Here is a 19355-nt window from a genome sequence, read left to right on the forward strand (position 1 = left end):
GCTATCCCATGTCTGTCACCAGAGACCATTGCCTCTTTGGAGACCCAGTTCTCTATCAAGTAATTGACTGCTGTTATCTCTTCAATGCCTGCGGGCAAGAGTCGAGGCCCGGATGGCTACTCAGCTAAATTCTGCAAAACCCTCGGGACAGATCTGATCGCTCCTCTTGCTGCGTTTAATGACATCTCAGGTACCTCCCCCCTTCCTCCTTCCTTTTTACATGCTTTTATTACAGTAATTACAAAAGAGGGTAAGGATCCCCTCCTCTGCTCTAGTTATCGCCCTATATCTCTAATTAACTCTGATGCCAAGCTGTTTACCAAGCTCATTACTAACAGGTTGGCACCACATATGCGTTCCCTGATCCACCCAGATCAATTTGGCTTCGTCCGTTGCTAGAGATAATACTCTCCGAGCCCAAATACATCTCCTCACCTATTACCTCCCTCCCCTCCCTATTGGCCTAAAGCCTTAAATATTACACTTCCGCCCTCCATTGTACAACTTCTTAAAACCTCCTATCCTTTCAAATGGCAGATACAATCACTGAAATTTTGCGGTGTTCGAGTCCCTGCTGACCTCTCCCTTTGGGGTAAATTTCTCCCCTTCAGTACAGACGCTAAGGGCAGATCTGGCCAGGTGGGAACTCTTCATGGATGGGACTTCTCATGGCTAGGACGAATCAATATATTTAAAATGGATATACTTCCACACCTGCAATATCTTTTTGCGGGCGTTCCTATGCATATCCCATGTTCCTTCTTTAGGAAGGTCTCTGCTCTTCAGTCAGGCTTTATCTGGTCACACAAGCGCTCTCGATTAGCTAGACACAGAAGAAAGACGAAGGAGGGATTAGCTCTACCTGACTGTCTCTCTTATTACTCAGCTGCTGTTCTATCCGGGCTACTTGATTGCTTTCACAACAGACACGATAAACAATGGGTGACCTCTGAATATCGGACCAATGGTTCGGATCTTAGTGCCTTACTGTGGATGCCACTTCTCCCCTCTACTTCTCGCAGACATGATACTCTGCACCTGGTTTTGTACTCTGTAAACTGGTGCTAGAAAGTTAACAGATTTGTAAGTTATTTCTATTAAAAAAATCTTAATCCTTTTGGTACTTTTTAGCAGCTGTATGCTACAGAGGAAATTCTTTACTTTTTGAATTTCTTTTTTGTGTTGTCCACAGTGCTCTCTGCTGACACCTCTGTCTGTGTCAGGAACTGTCCAGAGCAGCATAGGTTTGCTATGGGGATTTTCTCCTGCTCTGGACAGTTCCTGATACGGGCATCAGGTGTCAGCAGAGAGCATTGTGGACAACACAAAAAAGAAATTCAAAAAATAAAGATTTTCCTCTGTACCAAACAGCTGCTAAAAGTACTGAAAGGATAACGATTTTTTAATAGAAGTAATTTACAAATCTGTTTAACTGACTGGCACCAGTTTATTTAAAAAAAAAAAAAAGTTTTTCACCGGAGTACCACTTTAAGGCATATTCATCATATATGCACCATCTGTCTCTATTCACTCCACATTTTGGGCCCCTCACTCCACCCTCTGTTTCCTCCTGCGTTGTCCTCATCCTCCTTTCTGTCCATGGACAGGGGAGATTACCCATTTATCCACTCCTTATTGCCACAAACAGGCTTGAAGACATTACCTAATATTCTAGGTGACACTTTTTCCGCTCTGCACATATTACAATATAACCAGTTACAACACTTTTACGCCTCTAATAACACTAAACTAAATCTCCACCGCCAGCTAACTACATTTGAACGTATGTGCTCATCCTCCTCCCCAATAACTCATGCAGTTAGGGTCTTGTATGCCCTCTTTATAGACAAGGCGTCCACACACCCTCTTCCACTTGTAGTTCTGCTGACATTTAGTTTTGTTTCTCCCTTGTTTTATGTGCTAGACTCAGAGGCTAGGTCTACCCTGGGTGATATATGTTCCCTCTTTGGCATAGCCTGGCTTGTTCTTCACTATAGTGGGATGAGATTTAGTTGCAGGAATTCTACTTTACTTTGCTAGCAGTCCAATGTAACAGCGCAAGCTATCAATAGTTCATGGTGAACTGTGCAAGGATTCTTTCCCTTACTTATGTTTTTTTGGGTTATCTGTGACATATCTTTCTTAACCCCTTAAGGACGGACCCATTTTTTACCTTCATGACCAGGCTCTTTTTTTTTTTTTTAAAGGGGTTGTGCGCTGCCCTGCAGTTCGGAGCTCAGCTCACAGCGTCCGGAGTTCATTACTCCGAACGCTGTGTGCGGGCTTCCGTGTTCGCGGCCGCCGGGCCCCTTCGTGACATCTCGCCCGCCCCCTCGTGACGTCACGCACGCCCCCTCTACCAAAGTCTATGGGAAGGGGGCGTGGCAGCGGTCGCGCCCCCTTCCCATAGACTTTCGTTGAGGGGGCGGGCGAGACGTCACGAGGGGGCGGGCAAGACGTCACGAAGGGGCCGGGGCGTGACGTCACGCCCATTGGCTGCGAACACGGAAGCCCGCACACAGCGTTCGGAGTAATGAACTCCGGACGCTGTGAGCTGAGCTCCGAACTGCAGGGCATCGCACAACCCCTTTAAATTTGACATATGTCTCTATAAATGGTAATAACTTTAGAACTCTTTTTTTCTGAGCAGAGCGATTCTGAGATAGTTTTTTCGTGACATAGTACGATTATGGCGATACCCATTTTAAATAGCTTTTTATGTTCTTTTTCCTTTTCTGAGCAAAATTCTTTTATTCCCTTTTATGTGTTATCATAGCCATAACTTTTTTATTTTTCGTCCTACGCCATTGAGTGAGGGCTTACACAAGCTGTACATTTTATTGGTATCATTTTTGTGATACCTGGTACCTTTTGATCTTTTTATTCTGCTTTGTTTTTACCAAAATTGGTGAATTTTGCGCCTATTTGTATATATATATTTTTTTTACGGCATTCACCGTGCAGGATAATTTACATTATAGCTTTATAGTACATGTCATTATGGACATGACAATACCTAGTATGTATATGATTTGTGTGTTTAAAAAAAAAAAAATATGATAATGCAGGGCTTTTATTGGGAAAGGGGCATGTATTAAATTTTTTTTTTTTACACTTCATACTTTTATTGAAGAACCTTTTATTATTATTATTTTTTTTTTTTACTTTTACAGGTTATACTATGCTGCAATACATTTGTACTGCAGCACAGTATAACCTAATGAGCTGCACACAATACAGCCTGTGCGATCCAGGCTCTGGCTGGATCTCACAGGCTTCCTTAGCTGGCAGACAGGAGGTCATCATCTGACTACCTGCTGAAATTAGCAACCAACGGCGATCAGCGATCGTATCGCTGTGCCGCCGTTGGTGAACAGGGAGAGCACTCTTCCCCTGTCAACACCATAGATGACGTCATCAGGATTGATCACTGCATCTATGGGGTTAATGCTGCTGGGACCACCGCTGCCGCTGTTATTGACAGCCGGGTCCCACCACCAATCTCCTGCGCTGTGCACGGCAGAGCTGGGACGTATGCATCGTCGGGTGTGGGACGAATGCATACGTCTTGTAGCGGGAAGGGGTTAAAGGTGTACTCCGCTGGAAAACATTTTTTTTTTTTTTGCTTAAATCAACTGGTGCAAGATAGTAAAACAGATTTGTAAATTACTTCTATTGAAAAAATCTTTAATCCTTCCAGTATTTGTCAGCTGCTGTATGCTCCACAGGAACTTCTTTTCTTTTTGAATTTCCTTTCTGTATGACCACAGTACTCTCTGCTGACACCTTTGTCCAGGTCAGGAACTGTCCAGAGCAGGAGAGGTTTGCTATGGGGATTTTCTGCTGCTCTGTACAGTTCCTAAAATGGATAGAGGTGTCAGCAGAGAGCACTGTGGTCAGACAGAAAGGAAATTCAAAAAGAAAATAACTTCCTGTGGAGCATACAGCAGCTGATAAGTACTGGAAGGATTAACATTTTTTTAATAGAGTTTAAAAATTTGCCTAACTTTCTGGCACCAGTTGATTTAAAAAAATATATTTTCCAGCAGAGTACCACTTTAAGTACATCCAAAAAGGAAATCCCTCTGGGGAAATCCACCTGGGTGCTATTTTTATGGCCAGGTCCATAGAAATAGTGCACCAAGTCTTCTTTTGCAATGAGGAATTGTAGCAAATAAAGAAAGGGTCCCGGCACTCTAAATAAGGAAAGGGTCACGGCATACTATACAGACAGTACGCGTTGCGGCTCAGCAGACTTTTTCAACTATTCTTTTGCAATGAGGCCCTTATACTTCATCTTTCTCCTTAATGCTATCTCTGTCCATGCTGGGCAGGATAAAGTGTACTGGAACAGTACTGGAATTTTAGCCAAACTCCGGGTGAAGTTGAAAAAGCTGCAGAACAGATGTTTTTACCTCTGACTAGACCAGAACCTACCTGACTTTTGCTGTCTGACAAGAGGCCAGAGCTAGACTAACTCTCAACATGGGCTCTTTGGATCTTCCCCCTATTCCTGGGATTAGGGTTGAGACAGGAAAGACCTTAGCTCGGATTGGCTAGGGGGTTGACATGTGACAAATTACCAATACAATGCTTTTACAGTGAAAATAGACTTTTGGGTAAAAATTGTTCACCCCTTCCACTTTATGTCTCAGTGCATACATGCAGTATATTGAAATACATTTAAAATAGAGAAGCTTTTAGCAACAGACTTTAGACAGAACAGCAAACCTTTGGGACTACAGTTCCTGAACAGTGTTCAGAGTAGCAAAAGGTGCTTCCACTCTGGGACACCACACAAGGAACAACAACTGGTGATTGGGTGACAGGGTCATTGATACTAATATATATTGGAATAAAGCCTAGTCCATCTGGTCTAGTCCCGCAGAAAATATACTGTACCACAGATTGCTGTTAGATCACACATTACACTGTAATTTTCTGCATATGAGGCTGTGTAGCCCCAGAGCAGTCATAGTGCCCAGGCTGACTCCTGTTCCTTGCCAGAAGTGCCTGCAGTGGAATGGGGGCCTGGTCTGATATTTTTTTTTACATGTACATAACCTGGGAATGAAACAGTGCTAGGATTCATCATGGGAAGAAGACAAACTAACAGAGGCAATGTGATGCTTTGGACAATATTATGCTGGAAAACCTTGGGTGCAGCATTCATGTGGATTTTACCTGTACGACAGATCCATCTCCATACTAATTCAGTGCATATTTCTTCCTCGGCGTGTTGATGTGGTTTTGAAAACTTCATCCACTTTCCTACTGCTGTAAACACTATGGATTTTTTTTTTGCACTTTCTGAGAACAGATCATCAATACATTTTGTATACATCTTATACATTTTATACATCTTATCCCCTATCTAAACGATAAGGGTTAAGATGTATGATCGCAGGGGTCCCGCCACTGGGTCCCGCCATCTTGTGCCGGGTGTTTCCTCCGAGACATGATGGCCACACCCCCTCATGATGTCACACCATTCCCCCTCCATTCATGTGTATGGGAGGGAGTGTGATGGCCGTCTCTGAGGCAGTGCCCCGCACGGGATGCCGGGGGCTGCATCGATATCCCGAGGGTCCTAGTGGCAAGACCCCTGCGATCATACATCTTATCCCCTGTCCTTCGGATATGGGATGAGATGTATTAAGCCAGAATACACCTTTAAAGACTAGTTTATACAACAGCCAGATAAACAGATTTTTTTTCATTACTAAATTAAAGTTACGACCCAACAATGGCCAGAAGTTAGGAATCATCGACTATAAAAGAATAGACTTGTATTATTTTCAATTTTTTTACTTTTATGTAATATTTAGTTTTTATGTTTTTTTTTTTTTTTTTTTACAGCAGACTCTGGAATCCAATATCACCAATCTGGTCAAGTACAGCAGTGAACTTGAAAGCCAAATGGCCAAACTCATTCAAATTTGCCAACAGGTTGAGGTAAGAACAACTATACTAAAAACTAGAAAAAATGAGTATTTGTGGATTATATTCAGATGTGTTACCTGTTGGAATTATAGTTTAACATCTTTCTAATCTTTCACTGTTCTTGGAACCATGAATGTTGAGCAGGATGCGTGTCGAAATGGACACCTGCAATTCTTGATGTACCCCATTGTTTTTAGTGAGATCATTTTGGTTCCATTGTTTATAACAGCACTGCTATTAAAAATTCCATAAAGAGCAATGAAAACCTGAATGCAAATGTTAACCGAACATTAACAATCAGGATTTTTGGTAACATAAGCTTGAAGGGGTACCCCATTTCTAGACATCTTATTCCCTATCCATAGCATAGGGGATGAGGTGTCTGATTGTGGGGGTCCTGCCGATGGAACCCCCAGCGATCTCTTTGCAGATACCCAGGACAGGGGATAATATATCTAGCCATGGAGTGTTAAACTTTAAAGGGGTGTTAAACTAAAAATTACTGCCCAATGTGAGCACCAGTCAACTAGGTTAATACTCATTTATAGAGCCTATTACACATCTTGGTAATCGTGTGGGCATTGCCACGGGCCACGTGAACAATCTTTGGCTCATTCCTATTACATGGCTGACCACTATTCTGCCTTTTTGGTTGATAATAACCCTTTATGATAGTGCCGTTACTCTACAATATCTCTACCAAATATCTGTAACAAGGTAAATACATGTGAATGGAGTTTCTAAAAGGCATTAATAGTGTCCTAGTATGTATTGAAGATAGATGTTACTGTATAAATTATTCACACCATAGATGATGTCTTAAAAATCTATGTTTTCCAAAGATCCCCCAACAATATGCTGATCACAGAGTGTCCCCATAAACCACAGCAATAAGCTATAATCCTAGGGAGAACCATGCACAAGTATTTTCCAGTTACACATATTGATGGATTCACACAGGACCCCGCCAAATGTCTGTTCGGCAGAGGTGGTTGGATCTACACCGTGAAACAGAGCTGGAAGCAAAAAAAGGTCGATTTACTGTGTAGTGGCCATGATGGGTTACTGCAGCTCACCTTCTGTCCATCTACTGCCAAACACCTGATTGGTGGAATGCCCCATGACTGATAGTCCATCAATGTGTGCAACTGCAAAGCCTTTTTAAATTCACCCACTGAGCCACCACTGGGAAAATGTAGCATTGTCTCGTGCCCTTTGAAATCAAGGAGCCGTCTGTTTTATTTCAGAACATCATTGTGCAATACTCCAGAGATGTACAGTAGATGCTACATGTGTCTAGGCTTGGCCACCACGTAGCTGTAATGTGACTCGTAGATTGATAAAGGTTTTGTTAGTGTAATAAGATATTGTATTGAATTTGTTTCCTGAGAAATTGGAGTCTTTAAATTAATTTGCGGAAAGCACAGGGTGGACCCATCTATACTTTCCTTGGTTTCAATAATTAATGTCTACAATGTTTAGAGCTGAATTCTCAGCTATTCTAAACTGATACAATTAGAAATTGCTTAATAATATTATAGTGGGTTTTCTTATATTTGCACAAGTTAGGGTCAGAAACTGTGTTGTGTGTGTGTGATTCTCTGTTGTCATCTACAAGTGAATTATATTATATTATACAATCGTTAAAAAACGTGTATATTTTTGGGTAGAACATGCTGTCTTTGTAGCTACTGCCTGTGTGTTTCAGCTGGGGAAAAAAAGATGGAGTGTGGGCAGGACAAGCAAGGCTCTGTGCAGGCTCCTGGCATGTCAGTCATCCTGCTGTATGAGCTCATAGCATGTCATAGAGCCTCAGTGCACAGAGCCCTGCTTGTCCTCTGTGTAGAGAGCCATGCTTGTCCTCAGTGCACAGAGCCCTGCTTGTCCTCAGTGTACAGAGCCCTGCTTGTCCTCAGTGTACAGCGCCCTGCTTGTCCTTAGTGCACAGAGTCCTGCTTGTCCTCAGTGTACAGAGCCCTGCTTGTCCTCAGTGTACAGAGCCCTGCTTGTCCTCAGTGTACAGAGCCCTGCTTGTCCTCAGTGTACAGAGTCCTGCTTGTCCTCAGTGCAAAGAGCCCTGCTTGGCCTCAGTGCACAGAGCACTGCTTGTCCTCAGTGCACAGAGTCCTGCTTGTCCTCTTTTTTTACATGTTTTGTACTTGCCACAGCAGCGTGCACCCGTGTATTGGGTTTAGGTGCTGGCTACATTTTCATTTTTTTTTCTTTGCTGTGCAATTTTGGGGGGAGTGGCTCCCTCTGTAGCCGTGCATCCCCTCCCCTATTTTCACAGGAGGTGGTTTGGATCGTTAGTGGATCCAACATGTCACCCAGCCTGAGGTAGGTGAGTGTTTAGGGACCCATCCGATAAGAGGCCACCTCCGCGTGGTGGATGGGGGACACGTTTTGATCAAAAAGTGCGCTAAGAGCCTCCATTTTGTTGACCAAGTGTGCTGCTGCCATTTTCTTTTTTTACATGTTTTGTACTTGCCACAGCAGCGTGCACCCGTGTATTGGGTTTAGGTGCTGGCTACATTTTCATTTTTTTTTCTTTGCTGTGCAATTTTGGGGGGAGTGGCTCCCTCTGTAGCCGTGCATCCCCTCCCCTATTTTCACAGGAGGTGGTTTGGATCGTTAGTGGATCCAACATGTCACCCAGCCTGAGGTAGGTGAGTGTTTAGGGACCCATCCGATAAGAGGCCACCTCCGCGTGGTGGATGGGGGACACGTTTTGACCAAAAAGTGCGCTAAGAGCCTCCATTTTGTTGACCAAGTGTGCTGCTGCCATTTTCTTTTTTTACATGTTTTGTACTTGCCACAGCAGCGTGCACCCGTGTATTGGGTTTAGGTGCTGGCTACATTTTCATTTTTTTTTCTTTGCTGTGCAATTTTGGGGGGAGTGGCTCCCTCTGTAGCCGTGCATCCCCTCCCCTATTTTCACAGGAGGTGGTTTGGATCGTTAGTGGATCCTACATGTCACCCAGCCTGAGGTAGGTGAGTGTTTAGGGACCCATCCGATAAGAGGCCACCTCCGCGTGGTGGATGGGGGACACGTTTTGATCAAAAAGTGCGCTAAGAGCCTCCATTTTGTTGACCAAGTGTGCTGCTGCCATTTTCTTTTTTTACATGTTTTGTACTTGCCACAGCAGCGTGCACCCGTGTATTGGGTTTAGGTGCTGGCTACATTTTCATTTTTTTTTCTTTGCTGTACAATTTTGGGGGGAGTGGCTCCCTCTGTAGCCGTGCATCCCCTCCCCTATTTTCACAGGAGGTGGTTTGGATCGTTAGTGGATCCAACATGTCACCCAGCCTGAGGTAGGTGAGTGTTTAGGGACCCATCCGATAAGAGGCCACCTCCGCGTGGTGGATGGGGGACACGTTTTGATCAAAAAGTGCGCTAAGAGCCTCCATTTTGTTGACCAAGTGTGCTGCTGCCATTTTCTTTTTTTACATGTTTTGTACTTGCCACAGCAGCGTGCACCCGTGTATTGGGTTTAGGTGCTGGCTACATTTTCATTTTTTTTTCTTCTCAGTGCACAGAGCCCTGCTTGTCCTCAGTGCACAGAGCCCTGATTGTCCTCAGTGCACAGAGCCCTGCTTGTCCTCAGTGTACAGAGCCCTGCTTGTCCTCAGTGTACAGAGCCCTGCTTGTCCTCAGTGTACAGAGCCCTGCTTGTCCTCAGTGTACAGAGCCCTGCTTGTCCTCAGTGCACAGAGCCCTGCTTGTCCTCAGTGCACAGAGCCCTGCTTGTCCTCAGTGTACAGAGCCCTGCTTGTCCTCAGTGTACAGGGCCCTGCTTGTCCTCAGTGTGCAGAACCCTGCTTGTCCTCAGTGTACAGAGCCCTGTTTGTCCTCAGTGTACAGAGCCCTGCTTGTCCTCAGTGTACAGAGCCCTGCTTGTCTTCACTGCACAAAGCTCTGCTTGTCCCTCTTCCTGTAATTTGTCCTTGCATAGAGACGCACAAGCAATAGCTACAGGGAAGAGACAGCAATTTTCACCCAAAAATATACACATTTGTGGTGTCCCAGTACCATATTGCATACCGTACCAAGTGTGGTGGTCCCCAAAGTCAGAGTAACTACGCTCAGGTAGGGTCCCCCAGGTGGGACAGCCCCTAGTCGCCTCTCCTCTACTCTAATTCTACAATGTTGATACATGTACATATTTAGTAACAATGTATATTTAATATAATGTATAGTACTTACCTTGTTTAGCGTCGCAGGACCTTCGGTCATGTGACTGTGTTAATATCTTCTATGGTTAATATCTTCAATGGTATGTTGGAGGTCCTTGGGTCACATGTTACCCATAATCCTTTGTAATGGTGATTGACACAAGTATTGGACCAATTAGCACTAGCCCAGCCCCTGCCCATATAAGGGAGCTGTAGCCAATTATCGCTCTCTTGGGTTGCTGCTCTTGTGGATGCCGGACTAGCAGGACGGATCTGCGCAACTTGCAAAGACACGCTAGGCCTGAAAACCTACCGGCCTCAGCGGAACTGAACCGTGACTTCTAATCTAATTCCCGCTAAAGCTAGCGTGACTACTGGACAGAAATTAAATCCCCTAAATCCAGTGGAACAGCGCATATTATCCTAAAGACTCTAAATTACTAAAGTCCCAACCTTTGTCAATCTCCAAAGAAAGCTTGCATGTATAGCAAATGTTCCGGTTATAAAGCTTGCATAAAATCTTCAGTAAAAGTTACAACTGTTTCAGCAAACTCTCCGGTAGTGGACATTCTATTATTATCTACCTCCCTATCGCTCTTGGGAAGGGTGGCGGTAGGACAAGCATTACAGAGGAGCCCTCACCCTGGCATCACGAATAGGAGGGGTTAACAAACACCCTTTAGTAAACGCACAGCTACATCCCATACCCTACTCCCCCAGGCTATCACACATTCTTTAACCAATGTATATTACAAATATACATATAATGATATTATCTACATATTATAAAAAGTTTTGGTAAATGACAGTGAGTGCCCATTTAATGTATTTGTATTGGAGCGGACCTGCATGGAAATTCTTGTCTGCTCATTCATGACATTTGTACTACACCGAGCTGCGCTGCATGGTCAGTGATCTGGCTGTACATATAAAATAAATGTTATTACATAGATATACCTGGGTTTGGATTGTCAATTTAATGTGATACATTTTATGGCATTTTTGGTCTTTAGGCAAAGACTGTGAAAGTCCTCACCCAGGGAATGTCCATGAGTACATGTGCACCTTATGTACAAAATATCCCAACCCCCAATACTTAAATTTTCAGGCTGTATCCTACTTTATCCACATGATCTCTTCTGAACCCTTTCAGGAAATGAGATACAAAGTTTTAAATTGTATCTGAATAGACACATTCAGCATGTGATTGGCTCAAAGCATCCTACTTGCATTAGGCCAGTGGTCTCCAAACTGGGGCACCCCAGCCATTGCAAAACTACAACTCCCAGTATGCCCGGACAGCCAACATCTGTAAATGTGAATTAACCCCTTCCCTAATAAATTTGAATTACCTCCCTTTTCCTATTTTTTTAAATAAAACAATGTAATCAAAAATAAACATAAGCACATGTGGTACGTAAATGCGTGCGTAACTGTCTGAACTATTAAGATATACCGGTAATGTTTATTAACCCCTTGAGGACCACAGGTTTTCCATTTTTGCACTTTTGTTTTTTCCTCATCACCTTTTAAAAATCATAACGCTTTCAATTTTGCACCTACAGACTCATATGAGGGCTTATTTTTTGGGGCGCCAATTGTATTTTGAGGAGATACACTGTGTGATGTCCAGCTCACCACCAAGTCACAGGTGCACAGAAGCGTGAGGATGTATACGTAGAGAAGCCAGAAACAAGAGGAAATTCCAGCACCACGATCATGGAGTAAGAACGCTCCTTTATTATTTCATCGACAGGAACACAGAACACAGCATGCACGAACCAAGGAGCGACATTTTTTGGTGGGCGTAGTAAGACTAAGGCGGCTACGCCCTCCGAAACGCTTCACTCCTTTGTTCTTGCATGCTGTGTTCTGTGTTCCTCTTGATGAAATAGTAAAACAGCATTCTTACTCCATGATCATGGTGCTGGAATTTCCTCTTGTTTCTGACCAATTGTTCTTTGTACGGACATCAATCATTTCACAACAAAATTTACGGCAGACCCAGAAAAAAAAATTTGGTAGGGCGAAATTGGAAAAAAAAAAACCATTTTGTAATTTTTGGGAGCTCCTGATTCTACGCAGTGCACTTTTCGGTGAAAATGACACCATATATTTATTCTGTAGGTCCATACGAATAAAATGATACCCTACTTATATAGATTTGGTTTTATCGTACTTTTAAATCATAACTACATGCAGGAAAATGTATGCGTTTAAAATTGTCATTTTCTGACCCCTATAACTTTTTTATTTTTCTGCACACAGGGTGATATGAGAGCTAATTTTTTGCGCCGTGATCTGAAGTTTTATCGGTACCATTTTTGTTTTGATTGGATTTTTCAATTGCTTTTTATTAATTAATAATTTGAACAAAAATATGCTATTTTGGCTATTTTTTGCGTGTACGCCATTGACCGTGCGGTTTATTTACTGATATATTTTTATAGTTCGGACATTTACGCATGCGGCGATACCACATATGTTTTTTTTTATTTACACTGTTTTTTTTTTATATGGGAAAATGGGGGTGATTTAAACTTTTATTAGGTAAGGGGTTAAATCATCTTTATTAACTTATTTTTTTTTTTCACTTTTTTTTTGCAGTGTTATAGCCCCTATAGGCATCTATGACATGCAATACACTGATCTCTCACACTAATCAATGCTATAGCATTGATCAGTGTTATCGACGCTTGACTGCTCCTGCCTGGATCTCAGGCACGGAGCAGTCATTCTGCGATTGGACGCTGAGGAGGCAGGTAAGGAACTCTCTGCGGTGGTCCCAATCAGCCCGACTGAGCTGCCAAGAATTCATTTTTTGTAACTTTAGATGCGGCAATCAATTTGAAAGTCCTAAATTGTGTATTTTGGTCACTTCACATACCATTAAACAGCTAGCAAAAAGCCCTATCAAAATAAAAATGGTACCAATGATACAGACCACGGCGCAAAAAAATTGCCCTCATATGGCCCCGTATATGGAAAAATACAAAAGTTATATGGGTCAGAAGATGACAATTTTCAGTATCCTAATTTTGGTGCATGTAGTTTAATTTTTTTTTAAGTAGTAAAATAAAATAAAGCCTATATAAATTCAGTATCCCTGTAACCGTATGGACATACAGAATAAAGATAAGGTACAGAATAAAGAAAAGGAAGCCCCCATAAGTTACAAAACAGCTTTTGTTTGTTTGGTTTTATTTCACCCCACAAACAATTCTTTTTTTTTGGTGTCACCGCGGATTTTGCTATGAAATAAGTGATGTCATTACAAAGTGCAATTGGTGTTGCAAAAAAAGAAAAGCCCTTATATGGGTCTGTAGGTGCAAAATTGAAAGAGTTATGGTTTTTAGAAGGGGTGGAGGAAAAAAGGAAAGTGCAAAAATGAAAATTGGCCTGGTCCTTAAAGAGTTAAATGCAAGTCTCCCTTTCTTTATTTGTACTGCAGCACTAGATTACTTGTTGACTTTCAATAATAACTCGGTACAGAGCCTCCCACGCGTTTTATTGTGACACAGCACTATAGTCTACGGCTAGGTTTTGTTCCGGATGGCCAGTGTTTGTAAATTGGTCATCTATCACAACAAGGGCGGCATAGAATATTACCCACAAACTGGCAATTTTGCAATTGTTCTTTAGCAGGTGAACAATTGTAAAAGTAGTTTGTTCATATCTAGTGTCCCGATATCTGTAGGCAGAGACCATTATGCTGTGTGCGGATTACATCCCTGGGAATAAATCAGAGCAGGTTGCAACCTACAGTATGTGGCTGCTATTGAGCTAAAGTGAAGGGCAGATGGGCATTGTTCAACTGTGTTACACCCCCCCCCCTCCCTCACCTGGAATGAAGCTACTGTATTGCCGATTCTGTGTCTCTGTGTTGGCGGAGTTGCAGGTTCATTTACAATCTGTCGTGAGAGAGGTGAGTGAAATAATTTGAGCTCAATGCGTTCCTGTGTTTTGGGATGGGTCTTCTCCACAAGCTACGATATGAGAAGTCTGTCCCTGATAGTTTGCATTAGGAGCAGAGTTTTGCCCCAATTCAATGGCGCAGTGTCGTCCATGCTCTGCCACTGCTGTATTTATTCCATTTATCCTATACGTGGCTTCTGAACATTTTAGAGCTCTGATTTAGAAGCCCATAGAATGGGGGAGCAATGACTAAGCATGCGTGCTTCTGTTCCATTCATTTGTGAGACAATTGACCTCCATTCTCACGATCATGGGGGTCCCAGGGATCGGACTTCCATGATTAGCTAGTTTTCCTGTGCCTAGGGGATAACTTTTAATCTTGGGATAACCTCTTTGTAAGTATTAGTGGGTAGAATACATTGGTCCTTATCTATTCGCTTTACTGTACAATAGTTTGCCTGCAATGGGTAGGACTGTAGTAGAACTTTAACTGTAAAAAGTATTAGGGTATGTTTACATGTTTGGTAAAATCTGCCTGCGAAACTACTTTAGAACCCATCTCCGATTTCAGTGCTTCTTACAAGCTCCCATTGATTTCAAAGTAAGTTTTCAAGCAGAACCAATCTTGGGCTGCGTTCACACAGTTTAGAATATAGTTGTGTATTTATATTTTACGAGTGCGTTTGCTTCCACATGCGGAAAATGAAATATGCCACAAAATTTTACTTAACTTTTTTTTTCTTCACATGCCTTGTTTTTTCCAGTGTAAGCTTCATGCTTTTTTGAGCATTCCCCATTGAAGTCAATAGGAACTGCCTTTATTAGACATATTTGAATTCTTTTGTGTGTTTTTTGCCTGTGTGAATATAGCTTTAAGGGTGCTTTTATACAGGAACCATATGCTATCTGCAGTATATTAGGCTGGGTTTACAAGGCTGAAAATGTGTAGAATGTCTGCTCGGAAAACATGGGTGGACATTCCTCACACTTGAATGGTTAGGCAGGCACTAGTACCGCTCTGAAATGCACCTTCTCAAAGACTGCAATGCATTTCCGAGCAGAATTCGCACAAAGACTATTCTTTCTGCAGATACTGGAACTGGGTTTTCCATGGCAGAATCATCCGCTGCAGAAATGTTGCTTTGTACACAGTGCAGTAGAATCCCATTAAACTCAATGGGACTGTGCTGTAGCGTGTGGAATATTCCTGCGGAAATTTGCTATTGGACAGCCCGCCTTGTTGAACATACCCTAAGCGTGAATATTTACTTTATTGTAACTTTTAGTTTTTTGCAGATAAAATCCGTAATCAGTTTCAGTTTCAAACCTGATACAGAATTTTTCCCTAAGGAACCTGTTTTACAGTGCAGATGATAAAATCTGCGACTTGTCAATTTCTCTGTAGTGGATTTTTACCTCAAATTTCTCTTTCTCAATGAATAGGGTTGAAATCTGCATGAAATCTGCAGCTAAATCTACATTTCTGCTGATTTGTGGTAGATTTGCAACTGTAATCCATGGCTGAAAAATCTGTCCTGTGTACATATGCTGTAGTTTGTTGGGATTATTTTTTACATGGATTTGTGTAATGCTAAGAAAGCAAAATATTTGTACAAACTAAAATCAAAAATTGACTTGAGTAAATACACCCTATAGTGTTTTTTGCCTCTAAAATGCTATTCTCATTCACTGACAGCAAACTCATTCACTGAATAGGGCTGGGTTCACACCTGCAATGGAGGCTCTGTTGGGCTACATCCCAAATGCCAGATTTTGTCTGTTAAAATACTGGACAACATGCGGGAAACCCAACTGACACCATTGTTTTTATTGGGCTCCATCAGGAACCCTTTTGTGTCTGGAGTGTAAGGCTAGGTTCACACTGAGGAAGCTCTGGACGGAAACATTTTGAGCTAGGACCGCACGGACATTGCCATCACCACATACAGCTATATCTTCGGCAAGGATTCTGCCTAAAGAATGAGCAAGAAAATCAGCTGCTGAAATTCCGTAGTGTGCATCAGAATTTGTAGTGTGTACTGTGCAGTGGAATCCCATTGCCAGCAAGTGGAATTCTGGATGGAATTTCATAGTGTTAACCTAGCCTAAAATATCTGCAGGCACCGTTCTGCTCCAATGACATGGCAAAACAGTGGAACCCAGTCTAAAGGTATGTTCACACGATGGAATTTCTGTGCAGAATTCCACTTTAAAATCCTGCAGGGAGATTCTGCAGCAGCAGAGTTCCATTGAATTCTGCTACACTGTACACACAGTGAAATACAAATTCTGGTGTGCGCAGAAGGAATAGACATGTCTATTCTTTCTTCGGAGTCCGCATGGAAATGCTTTGTCGTCTATGAGGTGGATTGCCGAGCGGTCCTAGTGTCAACATGTTCTGCTGGTGCTTCACTGTCGGGTGAATATTTGCATGAAAATTTTCCATGCGGACATCCTCCAGTGTGAACATAGCTTAAGAATTTTTGTCCTTTAGATGTGAATATACATAACACAGAAACACACAGTGTGAGTTATTTTCGGATAGACTAACAGCTTATTTCTGCAGCTCCTTTACACAATAATCTTCAGGCAGACAACACACTTTAGTGAATCTTATCCATACCACCTCTTCATAATGCTGTGTGCAATGCAGTCTATGTAAACACAGCTGAACACATAGCAAGTCTTTGATAAGAGGCTAAGGTACAGAAGAAAATAAGCCCAGGATGCAATGCATCATACTTCACATGCTGCCTGCCTTCAGTTTCTTACTAAAGGACAGCAGGACATGAGTTGAAAGCCATGTCATGTAGGTCTTTGCCTTCTCCTACAAAAGGTGCACTCACTTAGATGTGTGATCAAATACGTTCACAAAAAAACAGCCGACGGCTCAGGCCAGATAGCGCAGCGGAATGAAGTTTGATGAACTCCATGGGGTTCACAGACCCATTCTGTAATCTTGTTTATTGCTACCTGCTCTACTTTGCAGCATTTTCAGAGACTTTTCCACTGCTCATTTCCCCCTCTGATATCACTTGTGAACTTCTAGAGGTTAAATGATCTGTGAGCCTTCCCATCATGTTCCTCTGTGTTCAGATCATCATTACTGAGCATCAGTGTGGTGATAGCGATATTGGTATCCAGCAGCTTTTAGACTTCTACATACAGGTCTGAGCTACAAATTTAAGAAACAATAGTTGGAAGTCAGTTTATTGTTAGGCTAGGGCTACATGAAAACTTTGGACACGACTTACGCATTGTCCTGTGCCTGCATTACAGATAATAGAGGTAAATATGGTCAAAATCATGACTGCAACTCAACAGTCACCAAAAATCCAGGAGATTTGGATTGCTGACACATCACAGTCACGGCAACTTGCATGTCGCAGTGTGCTGCAAATAACTTCATTAGCTGCCATGCAGAGACACCGTAATACGATATTTGGTGATGCAATGGGGGTAATTCCAAAAGTCAGCATTTAGTCCCAACTTTTATTCTTTTTTTATAGGGTCTGATGTAAAAAAATTAATGCCAGGTAAAATACAATGGGATAAGGTGAATTCCCCCTTACATGTCACCTGTCTAACCCAGGAAGAAGTACAGTGCTTCCATCTAAAAATCTAAATCAAAATAGACAAATCACCAGGTCCAGATAACATTCACCCCTGCATTCTAAGGGAGTTAAGTAATGTAATAACCAGACCCCTATATCTAATGTTTGATGACTGTATAATGACAGGGTCTGTTCCCCAAGACTGGTGCATAGCAAAAAGGGGGGAAAAAGTGACCTGGAAATATTATGCCTGTAAGTTAAACCTCCAATGTATGTAAATTATTTGAGGGTTTTCTAAGGGATGCTATTTTGGAGTATCTTGATAAAAATAAAGGTATGACTCCATATCAGCATGTGGCTTTATGAGGGATCGGTCCTGTCAAACTAACCTGATCGATCAGCTTTTATGAGGAGGAAAGCTCCAGACTGGACCGGGGCAATCGCTGGATGTTGTATATCCTGATTTTTCCAAAGCAATTGATACGGTGCCACATAAAATAAGATGGTTGGTTCATAAAATGAGAAGGATTGAGCTGGGGGAAATGTGTGTAAGTGGCTAAGTAACTGGCTCAGTGATAGGAAACAGAGGGTGGTTATTAATAGTACATACTCTGAGTGGGTATTTGTTACTAGTGGGGTACCACGGGGGTCAGTTTTGGGTCCTATTCTTTTTAATACATTAATTAATTACCTTGTCGAGGGACTGTATAGTAAAATATCAATGTTTGCAGATGATACCAGCTCTGAAAGTGGTGAACACAATAAAGGACAGTGCACTGTTACAAACTGATCTGGATAGGTTGGAGGTTTGGGCTGAGAGGTGGCAGATGAGGTTCAACACTGATAAATGTAAGGTAATTTACATGGGGAGGAAAAATCGGGGCTGGGATTATGTATTAAATGGGAAAACACTCAGGATGTCTATAGCAACCAGTGTCAGACAGCTGCTGCCAGGGCAAATAAAATCATGGGGTGCATCAATAGGGGCATATATATGCCAACGACAAGGAAATAATTCTACCGCTGTACAAATCACTAGTCAGACCACACATAGAATACTGTGTAGAGTACTGGGCACCAGTGTACAAGAAATATATAGTCGAGCTGTTGAGGGTTAATTGGTGGGCAACATGGGTAATAAGGGGAATATGAGTACTACAGTACCCAGAAAGATTATCAGAATTAGGGTTATTCAGTTTAGGAAAAAGAAGGCTTAGGGGCGACCTAATAACTATGTATAAATATATCAGAGGACTGTACAGAGATCTCTCCCATGATCCATTTATACCCAGGACTGTATCTATAACAAGGAGGCATCCTTTACATCTAGAGGAAAGTTGGTTTCTACACCAGAGTTCTTTACTGTAAGAGCAGTGAGACTATGGAACTCTCTCCCAGAGGAGGTGGTCAGGGTTAACTCAGTAAAAGAGTTCAAAAGGGGTCTGGATGCATTTCTAGAGAGTAATAACATTGCAGCTCATAATATTACTATAATACTAGATTTACAGGGACATAAAGTTCATCAAAGGATTTATTATTATTATTATTAGTAATATTGATAATAATAATAATACATATTAGTACATGATTAATCTTGTTACGTAAAGTTCAGGGTCACTAATTTAAATCTTATTATTACAGTGTTGAAGTGTGCAGAAGTGTTCAGCGCATCATAGGTGTTACGCCTAGCGCTCCGGGTCCCCGCTCCTCCCCGGAGCGCTCACGGCGTCTCTCTTCCCGCAGCGCCCCGGTCAGTCCCGCTGACCGGGA

General features: G+C 42.3%; 1 protein-coding gene across 4 annotated transcripts in view; it reads left to right on the forward strand.

Moving 5' to 3' along the window:
- MID2 (midline 2) overlaps positions 1 to 19355 on the forward strand; it is a 323798-nt gene that overhangs the window by 129616 nt on the left and 174827 nt on the right. For 3 of the 4 annotated variants that reach the window (XM_056538348.1, XM_056538349.1, XM_056538347.1), the window contains exon 3: positions 5860 to 5955. The exons of the other annotated variant lie outside the window; for it this stretch is intronic. In XM_056538348.1, the coding sequence (XP_056394323.1) occupies positions 5860 to 5955 (96 nt within the window). The remainder of the gene's footprint in view (positions 1 to 5859; positions 5956 to 19355) is intronic. 4 annotated transcript variants of the gene reach the window in all.

This window comes from Hyla sarda, chromosome 9 (assembly GCF_029499605.1).
Source record: "Hyla sarda isolate aHylSar1 chromosome 9, aHylSar1.hap1, whole genome shotgun sequence".
Taxonomy (NCBI): domain Eukaryota; kingdom Metazoa; phylum Chordata; class Amphibia; order Anura; family Hylidae; genus Hyla; species Hyla sarda.